The sequence below is a fragment of the Rhineura floridana genome, chromosome 2 (assembly GCF_030035675.1).
Source record: "Rhineura floridana isolate rRhiFlo1 chromosome 2, rRhiFlo1.hap2, whole genome shotgun sequence".
NCBI classification, from domain to species: domain Eukaryota; kingdom Metazoa; phylum Chordata; class Lepidosauria; order Squamata; family Rhineuridae; genus Rhineura; species Rhineura floridana.
In genome coordinates this window covers 75,674,016-75,687,630 of record NC_084481.1, presented here as the reverse complement: position 1 = coordinate 75,687,630, position 13,615 = coordinate 75,674,016, and the positions used below count along the sequence as shown (strand labels likewise).

General features: G+C 38.3%; 1 protein-coding gene across 2 annotated transcripts in view; it reads right to left on the bottom strand.

Annotated features, from left to right (window-relative positions):
- The window catches only part of DPP10 (dipeptidyl peptidase like 10), a 503,938-nt gene that overhangs the window by 34,254 nt on the left and 456,069 nt on the right, over positions 1-13,615 (bottom strand). For both annotated transcript variants that reach the window (XM_061612954.1, XM_061612953.1), the window contains exons 18-19: positions 11,614-11,712; positions 11,438-11,507 (exon numbers count right to left, since the gene is read on the bottom strand). In XM_061612954.1, coding sequence (XP_061468938.1) covers positions 11,438-11,507; positions 11,614-11,712 — 169 coding nt within the window. The remainder of the gene's footprint in view (positions 1-11,437; positions 11,508-11,613; positions 11,713-13,615) is intronic.

Here is a 13,615-nt window from a genome sequence, read left to right as displayed (position 1 = left end):
AATAGTCTGCTACACTGGATGGAATCCAGAAGGGCTTTAGATCCTGCAGAGGTATTCATTAAGGGAAGAGGAGAGGAGACAGTTGTTTCCATTTGTTATCAGTTCCTCTCCAGCTGAAGCCTCCAGCAGAAATTAATGTCCAGATTTTTCGAAGACTTTCTAGATCAGAGCAGAGCTTGGAAAAGTTACTTTTTTGAACTACAACTCCCATCAGCCCCAACCAGCATGGCCACTGGATTGGGCTGATGGGAGTTGTAGTTCAAAAAAGTAACTTTTCCAAGCTCTGGATCAGAGTAGAAAGTGGCTGGGGACTTCAGGGAGAAGGGAAAAGTGGATCAAAAGCCAATTGTATTCTACCTACTGTGGAGAAAGAACAGCTTATCCTGGTGATTTTATCTGTAAGATTAGTAGAGACTTGCATCAGTTCCACCGTATCAACATTTTCAAATAGTATTAAATAATGAATGCTAACATTTAAGATGCATTATCTACAGATGTCAAAGAAAGAGGTTAATTGTGTCAGACAGAAATAAGAATGATCACCACCTCTCACTTTTATTACACAGATTAAATGCTGCTGCCTTCTCTCTATTTAATCATTTCCTGTATGCAACCAGGGAGTGTATCTTCCAAATCTCTATATGAATAAGTTGAACATTAATGAGGATAATCAAAGATCTGAGTATTAAACTTTGATCCTAATTATATGGAAAAGAGATAATAATCAGTCTTTCAGGCAATTATGGTACATTTCTCTAATCTATAGAGTACAGTATATATAATGTAGTTAAAGGAAGTTGAGCATGAAGGATATTAGAGTAGGGAGACCAAACTGAAGAATTAGCAGTTTACAATCTACTTAGCATTTTTAGTGTATGCATCACAACTCATGGGAGAGACGAGACAGAAGTAAGTACAGACCATGATAGCACGTGTAAGTTCAGAGGCTAACATTTCTGCTATATTAGAAATACAATATATACAAATTTTCCAATCTTTCTTGAAATCTTCAAACTACAAGTAGAAATAGTCCACTGAATCAGTGTACTTAGAATACACTAAATGAGATCTGGGGAGAGACTGAACAAACACAAATGGAAATTGCATCCTTGAAAGCAACCACATCAAACATCTAGAACAAAGATCAAGACTGTAGTAACTAAGAGAGTCAGTCAAGATAAATTTTAACTTCAGTTGATCACAAAAAACCTTAAAGGCTTTCTGGGAAACTGAGTTGTTGTACAGGATTAGATTTTACAACATCAACACTAATCAGTTGTGGCTAACCACACATCCTCAGGCAGGAAATTCTATAGTCAAGGTGCCACTACAGAGAAAGCCCTATCTTGTGTCACTATACAGTGAACCATCTCCATCAATGGGACAAAAAAAATGGCCTTCTTTGCCAATCTCAGGGCCAGGGATGGCTAGTAAAGGGAAAGGTGTCCCAACACAGCTCCTTTGCTATGTAATCAAAATCTGCATTCATGCTATTATTATACTGGCATAAATGCTTTAAAAGTGATGCATATGCACAATATAATATGATTCTAAAGACACCTTTAGATAATGAAGATGGACCTTTCATTTAAACAGTTAAGAACCATCCACAGGCATCATGCTGATCATCAGTAACCTGTATAACAATGTCCCTTGGCACTGCGGACCTGCAATGAACAGGTCTCAAGCTAGGCCTGTCCTCACCTTTCAAAAAGACTGCATGATCTACATTCAAACAATAAGATATATTCAGAGGATGCATGCTATAGCCATTGCTACCTGAAGATTGACTGAAATGATGTTTAGACATTACTAAGTGTATATAGGGGGTAGACTTGGCCATGTTCACATCTTTGGCTCTCTTCTGTCTTCTCTTTCTTATGAACGGACAGTCTATATAAAAATACGAAACAGTTGGGCAACTTCTAACCATTTTTTTCATCTTCAATAGAAGCTACAGAAGTGACTTCTTGATCAATAAGGAGATGACTGATAATATTAAGGAGTATCAAGAACTTGTCTATTCATCCTTACACAGCTTAGGACCACAATACCTGATGGAATGCCTCTCCTGACACGAACCCACCTGTACACTATGCTCAACATCCAAGGCCCTCCTCCGGGTGCCTACTCCGAGGGAAGCTGGGAGGCTGGCAACAAGGGAGAGGGCCTTCTCAGTGGTGGCCCCCAAATTATGGAATTATCTTTTTGACGAGGTGCACCTGAGGCCAACACTGTTATCTTTTCGGCACCAGATCAAGACTTTCCTCTTCTCCCAGGCATTTTAGCATGTGTTTTTAAATGGTTTTTTAAGAAAGTGTTTTCAAATTTGTATATTTGTATATTTGTTTTTACTGTTGTCCACACACTGGTAACCTCCAGGCTGGATTATTGTAATACACTCTATGTGGGGTTGCCTTGAGGATGGTCCGGAAGCTGCAGCTGGTGCAAAATGCGGTGGCGAGACTGCTCACTGGGGCAGGGTATTGCCAGCATGTCACCCCACTGCTGAAAGAATTGCACTGGCTGCCCATTTGCTACCAGGCCATGTTCAAGGTTCTAGTTTCAGTGTACAAAGCCCTATACAGCTTAGGACCAGGATACCTGAAGACCAACTTATCCCTTATATTCCCAGACAATCACTGTGCTCTGCAGGTGAGGGCCTCCTGCAGATACCATCTTATCAGGAAGTCCATTCTGCACAAGATAGTAAACGGACCTTTAGTGTGGCGGCACCTACCCTTTGGAATTCCCTACCCTTAAATATTAGGCAGGCGCCACGTCTGCTGTCCTTTTGGCACCTTTTGAAGACTTTCCTCTTTCAACAAGCCTTTTAAGTTGAGACCTATCCCATTCTGTGTTAGAATTGCTTTTAATATGTTTTCTTTAATAACATGTTTCTAACCCCTTTTTTAAAAAAAGATGTTTTTAAACCTTTTTTAAAAATGTTTTTAATGTTGTTTTGTTTTAATGTATTTTAACATCTTTTTTGATGTTTTAAAGTGTTTTTAGCGTTTCTGTTTGCCGCCCTGGGCTCCTGCTGGGAGGAAGGGTGGGATATAGATCAAATAATAAATAATAAATAAATAAATGTTTTTAATTATTGTAAACCGCCCAGAGAGCTTCAGCTATGGGGTGGTATACAAATGTAATAAATAATAATAATAACAACAACAATAATAAAAGGAAGATATGAGAAAGAAGCCCTCATCATACATTATCCAGGGTTACTGCTGCAGAGGTTATGCTCAACACAGTGGAGGTAGGAGGAGACAAATGTATGCTTGCAATATGCCTGTAAATACCAGTTGTTGGGAAAGTGCTATTGTCCTCATGTTCTGCTTGTGGGCTTTCCAGAGGCATCTAGTTGGGTACTGTTATAACAGAATGCTGTACTAGATAGACCTTTGGTCTGTTCTAGCAGGGCTTACCTTATGTTTTTATGTATTCTACATGTGAGTAATGCATGAAGAGGGCTACAGACGCTTGCTATTGTCCTCTTACAATTATTGGCTGTGATTCCAAGCTTTTCGTCCTATACCCACATTCAGACCTGGTGCTTTTAATTGATTTTCCAGCAGCATCAGCGCTGTGTCAAGCAGCAAACAACATAAAAAAGAAAAACAAAATCCAGGAACATGGCAGAGTTTTGAAAGTACATATTTAAGTTAGGGGGACAACAGAAAAGAAATAAAGCCTCTGACGTGTGATATAACTGTTTTAAGTTTCCAATAATTTGGTTCACATTTAAAGCCAAATTCATCAAATTTGCACCTTCTGAAACCATATGAGGACTGAAATATAGCCGTCCTTCAAGATTCACACTTATCTGTATTTGGTGATACAGTTCTCCAACCAAGCAATGTTTTGCATCTATTAGGGACAAATGTGCACAAAAATGAATCTATTAGTGAAAATAACATTTACAATGCATAAAATTAGGAGCAATTGCTTGCAAAATTGTATACATTAGACAAAACTACTTACAAAAATGTGTTTAGAGGGAAAATTTGCTGAAGACTTTTCATGAGGATTTTTTTTAAAAAAATGCAGATTGCTGTAATGAGATGTGGAGAACTGAATTTAAGACTCGAAAAATGAAAAACCGAGAAAACAAAAACTCATAGATCATTCCGTTCCTAGCTTCCAGCTCTTCAATATTCAAGAAGGTGTGAACTAAGCTGATTTCCAATCAAGACTAAAGCATCCTGGAATATAATCTGAAAGGAAATGAGCTGCTTACCATACGTGCACCATCATATGAAAAAAGACTGCATGCACAAACACTGTTTTATTGTTGCTAAATGGATGTGTTGGTGGTGTAACTTCAAAGACATGATGTGATAGGACCCTATGTGCAGAATTACCACTTTCAGAATTTAGGGTTTTGGTGACTGACATCATAAAAAGCAACTATATCAGTGTTGCTTGAAACAGCATGATGTCCTTCCTCAAAGAACAATACTGTTTTTAGAGGAGACATTTCTGGTGATGAAAAGGAGGAAGATATCACTGCTTGGACATTAGTTTTTGTGTTAGTTTTGTGATAAAGTGATGATTTATATTTTTCTCCACAAAACAGAGCACTGCAGTCTGCACACAGTTCAATGGACTTAACACTGCATTCATTCTGGATACAAAAACATACTGACCTCAGTAGAAGTTCTGTATTCTCAGGTACCATTTTGACTTATCTTTAATTAGAAGAAGATACTAATTTGGCAGTTTCAGGGTAGAGGCACTAGCAAATTGGATTGAGGATTACCACCTCTCGCTCTTCTGAAAGATCTAAGACAAATTAAATTGGCCCCAGAAGGTCTCTCTTGACATATTTTTAGTATTGACTTTTCATTATATTGTGAAGAGATTTCTAAAAACAACTTCTTTAACAACAACAGTGAACATTCATCACTGAAAACATAAGGGGGTCAGCAGAAAGAAAGAAAAATGGTTTACTGTTACAAGAACATAGAAAAGCCAATATGTGGCTTTCCACCACTTCTTCCCTTGGCAGCAAGAACAAAATAATTGCCTTAGATAGAACATGGTAGCCAATGTGGCATCTGTGATATTTCATCTGTCCTGAACTGCTATTGAGCAGGGGGTTGGACTCAATGGCCTTATAGGCCCCTTCCATCTCTACAATTCTATGATTGTTGTAAATGAGGTAATGTACAAATTGTGAGTTTATATTATAGACAATATGGTAAGGAGAGTGAGAGTGAAAGGGGGAGTAAGTAGAATGTTGGAGTGTGCTTGTGGCTGACTGACTCAGTGAATGGGGAATGGTGTGTTTATGAGTGTGTGCAGACAGTTTTTGGCAGTTGGGCAGTTTAGACAGAGTAGGGTTAAATCTGTTTTTATTTTGGGATTAGACCGAGAAGGGAAGGAGTTAGGTTAGGAATTATTAGATCTGGCTGGAGTAGGCATGTATTAAAAATATTTGTGTAACATACTTAAAACACTATAAGAACTGAACTGAAACCACAAGTTTTTGAACACTGAGTGAACCTGTTTATTTTATTATATCAACATCTGTTTCTTTAATAAAGACTGTTTTACACACTCCTGGTCACTGGCTATTCTAAAGAATAAGATAAAAGTATCTACTATGACAGCAAGAACCTAAGAGAAACAGGTGATCTTTTAAGGTCAAAAAGATACACGGGGGGAGGGGTTGAGGCTTGTCCATATGCCTGGACATTGTTAGCAAAGGCTGGGGAATTAGGCCAAAATTCTTAATAATGGTATTGCTGTGGGGTAGTATGAAGTGTGTTTCCACATGCTCAATGAAGGGTGATAGCAGGTGGGGACACGACAGTGCCTTCAGGATGTTGTCAAATTACAACTCCATCACCACCAAGAATGGCTAATGGTCATGGATGCTAGGAGTTGTAGTTCAGCAGCATTTGGAGGCTACTATGTTGGTCATCTCTGCCTTAGAAATGTAATCATTTGTGTTAAGATTGAGTTAGATGTGAAGTTTACACCTTTAAAATCAAGCAGAACTCAAAACTTTCCAAGTGGGTTTCTGTTAGTTTAATTATATTAACTGTTCTTTTCCCAAATCTAGCTACTGATAGTTCATAAAAATGACTACTTGCTCTGTGCATATAGTACACATTTAAATGCTGTCGATAATGGCTTCTCCCTACACACTTACAAGCCCTTCAGGGTGAGAGAATTCCTCACAGGAATCCCCAAGCATTCGTTGTGGTTTTTTAAAAAAATAAAAATAAAAATAAATATTTAATATGTGTTTTTGTCTGTCTTAAAATGTTTACAATTTTGAAATTTGGATGTAGTTTTAAAATTGTTTAAATATGTGTTTTAACTGTAGATGGAAGTTTTAGTTTGTACACCGCCCAGAGAGCTTCGGCTATGGGGCGGTATAGAAATTTAATAAAATAAATAAAATAAAAAAATAAATAAAATGCTGACACTGAGAGTCCCCTGGGTTCTTTATGCTGACACTAAGGAAGCATGAGCTCTTCATGCTGCAGCACATTCAATTTTGGTTAATGGAAGGTGTGTGGGATTAGGTCATTTATCTTTCCTGAGACTTGGATTTATATGATGTATCTTACTGAATGCATAACCTTTAACAAAGCCAAAATTCTGTAAATATAAGTGCCCAAGTGAGTGGGGTCCGCTCTTGAAATCTATCCATATGTTATTATTGTTTTGGGCAGAATATGAATAGGATCTAGTTGTGCAGGGTCCACTTCCCATTAAAGGTTATAAATTCAGTGAAGGGTTGTGTATGTATGTGTATGAAACCAAGGCTCACTCCTAAATCCAATTATACATGTAAATTGGCTAACGGGGTCTTTCAGACATAGCTGGAAATCACTGCATGACTTAAAATATCGTCCTGAACTGGAGAGGTTTCAAATTGTAGCTCGTTAGTTTACAACTGAACCTGCAACTAGATAACTAGACAACTAGATATGTACAAACAGAATAGAGTAGCCACTTATGCATTACCAAAAAAGAGTACTAAAGAGGACACAGTTTTGTTAAAAATTTGCATATTCTACTTTATATGTATAGATCCAATTTAAAAAAACAAACACACAATTACTCTAATTGAAATAGAAATACATCTCACCATAGTTGGGACAGCTGTGAATAGGTGACCTGTACTCGTCACCAGTCTTCTGTCCAGATGCTAATTGTTGATGAGGCCCCTGCTCTCCCTTCTTATGGCTCTTTGTTTTTAAACTGGACATGGACTGGTGGACCCCCCCTCAAACACAGTCCTGTCTTCTATAAAGTAGGACACATGGCCACCCTAGTATAGAGTATCATTTGGTTGTCCTATTGATAATTCTATTTCTGGCACAAATTATTCTTATACTCAGGTGAACAGTTTATCTTGCTCAACTTTGTTGTTCTAATATTGCAGACATATGGAACTGTACCACTTTTGAGCTTTTTAAAAATTAAAATAATCAGTTTATAGTTGTAGCAGATTAGCAAATATTATCCACAAATACTAAGTAGCAATCCATTTATACTAGCATTAATTTAAATATTGAAAGGAAGAAGGAAAAAAACAAAAACAAAATGGGCAGCAGGGACCAATATTGACAGCTAAAGAGACAAAGCAACTTTCCTGAAAGCCACACAAGCCACAAGGACACATATGCAACCTATAAGGCAGACAGTTATTTTTAGTTTTAGGTGTTCAAAAAATAATGTATTCAGTCTTATAAATAATCAAAGGTTAGCAGATGCTGAAGATTTTGCTGTGCACTTCCCATTCATGCTAATGAGATTCCTTGCTAATTACTTTTTTTTCATAGTCACACTGGAAAAAAATCTTAACACATTCTGTGCCATTAGGTATCCTTTAGATGTCCAACTTCCAGTCTAATTAACTAGAATTTTCTATGTACTCAGAGAGCGTTATCAGAAAAAGACACCATGAGAAATCTAGACAAAGATGTTCTCAATTCCACATGTCCCATACTTAGCAATATGAGTAATACTAATTTAGCAGGTGCAGGTGCAGCCATGTAACCACTTTATTTGCAGGTTTTTTGGCATTAGAGCGAGGGGATGACAAGTCATTAGAGAGCTGTTACTAATGGGGGTTATGAGTGGTATTCGTTGCTAGTCCTACTCAGAGTAGACCCAGTGAAGTAAATAGATGTGACTAGCTTAGGTTCCTTCATTTCACTGCATCCACTCTGAGAAAGGTGTATACAACCCTATGCAAATAGGACTATAGGCCAAGATAGAGCTCCATGAGTCATATCTATCTAATAGGGTACCAGTGAAATATTATAATGAATGAAACTGGCCTAGTTCAGATTTAACACTAAGTCATGGTTTGCCATTAGAGGAATGAACCTGCTCTAGCCTTGGGCTCAAGTGAACACAGGAAGCTGCCTTGTACTGAATCAGACCATTGCTCCATCTAGCCTAGTATTGTTGACACTGACAGGAAGAAGCTGTCTAAGGTTTCAGGCAGGGGTCTTTCACAGCCCTACCTGGAGATGCCAGGAAGTCACCTTTTGCATGCAAAGCCTATGCTCTACCACTGAGCTACAACACTTATCCCTAAATCCTAGATGTTTAATTTTACATCCAAACCAGGCCACTGTGTCCTACAACAAGTGCATTATCCAACCCCAAAAGTGGATGCAAATATACATGATTGATTAATTCATGACTGACACAGTCTCAATATCCACTCTCATTCTCTGTCTGAACTATGTAAATTCTTGGACATCTTCTATCACACTCCCATTGCTCTCTGTAAGATATTAGCCTTCTTCATAATTTCCAAACATCTCTTCTGTTTCCTGCTTTCCACCAGTGGCAGCTTCTAATTCCATTAGATTGGGGTAGCCAATGTGGTGTTCTGCAGATGTTGCTAGACTATGACTGTCATCATCTCTGACTACTGGCTATGCTGGCTGTGGATGATGGGAGTTTTAGTTAAACAACATCTGGAGGGCACCATGTTTGTCACACATGCATCAGATAATTTAAAAAAGGCAGAAGCAGATATCTTGAGGTAGATACTTATCTGCTGTAAACTGGCATGTCTCCTCTAAAGAACCATCTGTAAAAAACTATACTTTACTATATACTATATTCACTAATAGCCAAAAAACCTTGCAGTTTAAGAATGTACCTATTGCCCACAGATATTTCTATCAAACTTTAAAAAGCAGGGAAATTGGGCAGCTATAATGAATGCACCAGTACAGCAGGTGACCTGACCTCCTCTCTGAGATATTGTACTGCCCTACAAATTTGTCAAAATGCAAACACAATTTGGGTTGGTCTTTCACAGTCCAATCTACTTCCTGTGTAGCTTGGAAGAATTTGGTAACATTTGCTTCTGAGCATACACAAGCAGGTATTCTCATGGGGAGGATTAGTTTCACTTTTTCCTTGAGGCTCTGCCCTCTAATTATACATTTGTACTCCCTCTGGTTTCTAGGTGACTGAGCATGTTTGGTCTGTTCTATCAGGTGCAGTAAATGGAAAATGGACTGCCTTCAAGTCGATCCCGACTTATGGCTACCCTATGAATAGGGTTTTCATGGTAAGCAGTATTCAGAGGGGGTTTACCGTTGCCTTCCTCTGAGGCTAGTCCTCCCTAGCTGGCTAGGGCCTGCTCAGCTTGCTACAGCTGCACAAGCCAGCCCCTTCCTTGTCCGCAACTGCCAGCTGGGGGGCACCTGGGCTCTTTGGGACTATGCAGCTTGCCAACGGCTGCACAGGTGGCAGGGCACATAACCTCTGAGACACTCCCTGTGGGGGTGATCTTTAGCTGGCCCTTTACATCCAGGAGACACGAGAGGGAATTTTGACTCACAGACTCTGGACTCCCAGCCAGGCTCTCCTCCCCACTAAAACTGGAAGTGAGAATATCTGTATTTTCCCTGGTAGGATACAGCTGAAATGCAAATATTTGTTCGAGCAATGTTATGCTTTTGAGCACAAGTTAGGGGAAAAAGAAAATAAAGGCACCATTTGCAGCAACATAAAAAAGGTCAGCAGAATGGAGGAGAGCAACCGGAAGTTGCTTGTCAGCCTACAGGAAATAGAATGAACAAAGGGAGGAGGAGGGATTGGGTGTGGAGAGGTGAACGATAGATGCACCCACCTAAAAGCATCAGAGCAAAGCATATGCAAGCACTAGAGATACAGAGTGATGTTTTTTTCTTCCCTTTTTATATTATCAGTGAATTGGATTAGTACATATTTACAAGGGGGAAACTGTGTGGCAGCTTCTGGTTGCCAGTAATGTCATGTGAACAATGCAAATTTAAAGGAGATGTGAGTAGCATCACTGTGTAGATGAGCCCTAAGTGGTAGTTAGAAACAAACTACCATGAACAAACTGGTACGTACTGCTAAAATTGTGCCTGTTCTGCTTCTTCCTGTGCTGAGCTGGACAAAGCAAATCGCAGCACTGGCTTAGCATGACTTGCAAACCAGTGCTTGTGGTTTGTTTGTTTCCCAACTATGTGCAGAAGCTAAAGTTTGTTGTTGATTTCCTCTTATGGTTTTGTTTGGAAAGAAACAGACCACAAGTGCTGGTTCACATGTATTTCTTAGCCACCACAGTGGTTTGTTTCTTCCCATCTTGGTCTATCAGTGGAGCAGGGAAGGCTTTCCATTCATAGGAAAATATAATTTGATTCTAATTATAGCTTACCATGATGTACGAACCAGACAATCATCTGCTAATGGCCACTGCTTAATATAGCTTAGTAAATACATGTGTGATCCACAAAGCCTGCTCTGCTCATGTGATCTCCCCCCATTTAACCCAGTGCACCAGCAATCCCCAAACACTACAGATATCTGAACCCTCTCAACATGACCAGGCTTCAAGAGGTTTCCAATCTTCAGATGCCAGTGTAGTATAGGGGTTGTAGTTGTAGTGCTGGACTATGATGACTACGAAGAGTCAGGTTTTCTCAAGTTAATGTTATACATTAAGTTTTTGTCAAGTTAAGTTACAGGCCAGTAAAAAAAATTCCAGTAAAAAACACCCCCAAAACACTTAAAATTTCCCCTCATCCATCAGGAAGTCAAGTGAAAATTGGCTGCATTTTGGTTCCCTCTGCAGGGGCTGTCTTTGGTCTGAACCTGTTTATGCTGCTAGTTATCAAAAAAATTAACTAACAGGAATCCATGAATATCCAATACACACTGTTTCCAGGAAAAAAATCTATCATCCAAATTATTTTGTCCAATATCCAATCCCTTCTAAAGGTGATGTATGCATGAGTGTATGATGTGAACCATCCAGAGAGCTCCTATTAGGGACAACTATGTAAGTAAATAATTTGCAGAGGATTAGTAAATCACTTCATAAAATGGCCATTCTGTGTGATGTAGAACAGCATGCAAACAGTTTCATAAATCTATTTAATTAATCTTAATTATACCTATTTATACTTACACTATTAACAGGACAGGATATGCATTCCGATCTGTAAAATCCTTTGGAAATGACAACTGTAAAGGAAGTTCTTTTAAGAAAAGAGTAAAACATTAAAGGCTGGTAGTTTCAAAGATGAAAAAAAAAAACACCTGAAAATGTTTTGCTTTGTTTTGATATATTTCAGATATATTTACCATAATCATCAATGTGAAGCATTTTAGTTTCTGTCCAGAACGTTTTTTTCCTTAAGACCGCTTCTTTTAATACAGAATTGTTTTCTAATACATAAAATTCTGTAAGAACAAAAGACAGAAGGAAGAAATACATATATGTATACCAATTAGTGTAGTATACAAATAAAATTCCATGTTCTTAAGAAGGCTAAAACAAAACAATATACATGTTCTAAAAACACATCTGTATAATGGACACTATGAACACTGTTTAGCTATGTGTTAAATACTGAAGTCTACATTCTTGAGTCTGCTCTTAGGGGAGCAAGAATAATATTATCTATAGACACTATGAATGTTCAGCTGAGTAGACCATAAAAGATTGCCTTGAGTGGCCTCCCATTTGTACCTCTTGATTCTCTATGGTAGGGATGGAGAACTACAAGCCTACAGCCTAGTTCTGCAGAGAGGTGCACTTGGATCTAGCCTGTAGCCTCATCTCTTCAGTCCCTTCTTCCATGTAGCAATTAGGCTGGGGGAGGGGGGAATTCCCATTGAATCCAAATTATTGTTCTCCCTAAGCATAATTGCCACGCTTGGGGGGGAGATGATTCTCACAGCAGTCTCAGGGCATGCAGAGGGTAAGCCCTTCCTTCCCTAGCTGTAACCACAAAGATCACCCTGCCACACTCACACTGCAATTAGGCTGAGAGAAAAATAATTCTAAGATTTTGCAGTGTTCTGAATGCTGCATTGGAAGAGGCTCTTACAATTCCTTTTCCAATGCTTCATTCAGAATGCCATAAAACCTTAAAATTATAACACTCTTTGAATTTGAAAAACTTGGAAAAAAGAAATCCATTTTTTAAAATCCAGATATATATATGGATAAATATTTGGTTTTCTCTCAGCTTCAATCTTTCTTCATTAACACATTTTTTGTATATATCTCCTCATTTAGGGCAAAAGGGATAATCTAATTAGGAAGCAATTTCTGAGCAATCAACCAAAATATTGTAATAATTGTTTCAGATACAGTAATTGAAGTAAACTTCAATCACATATTTTTTGCTTTATTAATAGAAGAGATTATCTAAATTTTCATTCAGGCATTATATACTTCATTGGTTTTATCGTAAATTGCAAACAGTGGTCTCTAGACATTACCTAATTTTACCTAAAAGGCTTGGTACAAATGAAATATTTCCTTTAAAACTTTGCAGATGGGAATTTTAAAAAGGATCAGAACAAGCCACTGCTTCTTTGTAAAAAGATCAACCTCTTATGCTGATAACTGCCTAGTACAGTTACTTATAGACAAAGATATTGTAATTTATAGAGAATATCAAAAAGATAAGGGATCATTTGGATTCCAAGCCTTTTGTCAATTAAAGTGTGTAAGTTACACTATCCAGATGATGCACAGTTGCATTAAGTGTACTGAAATGTTACTTTTGAACCATATATTTGAATTTAATTATATTTAATGTCAAGGATGTTTACACTGAATGCCAACAGTACAGTACAGTAGTACTAAAATATATAAAACACAGGCATTTATTTTTTAAATTTCAAGGTAAAGATGAGCAGAGCACTTCTAACCCCCTGATCTGCTGGCTGGGGGGAGTAGGAAGGAGAGAAGGTGTTCCATGTTCATAGAGCTGTGGCAAGTGGATCTAAAACAGGGCAAGACTTGGGTCTACTGGATCCAAAGCCTCTTCATTTGTCTGAGAAGTACCAGCATAGGGCCCCACATCTACACTTGCTTGGATTTGGGATAATTAATTCTGTCCCATTGGAACCAAAGGGTATAAATAAATAAAAAAAGATCCACATGGAGGTAAAAGGAAGTAAAGCAACTTCTCCACATTTCCTGCCCTGGCTGGCATGAGCCACCAGGGCTTTCGATGTGGAGGTTGATCTGTCACTTCCCACACTCCATTCCCAACCCCATTAGGACTATACTGTCATACTATCTATGGGAATTAATTATTTAAGTACAAATACAGAGAATACAAAGGGA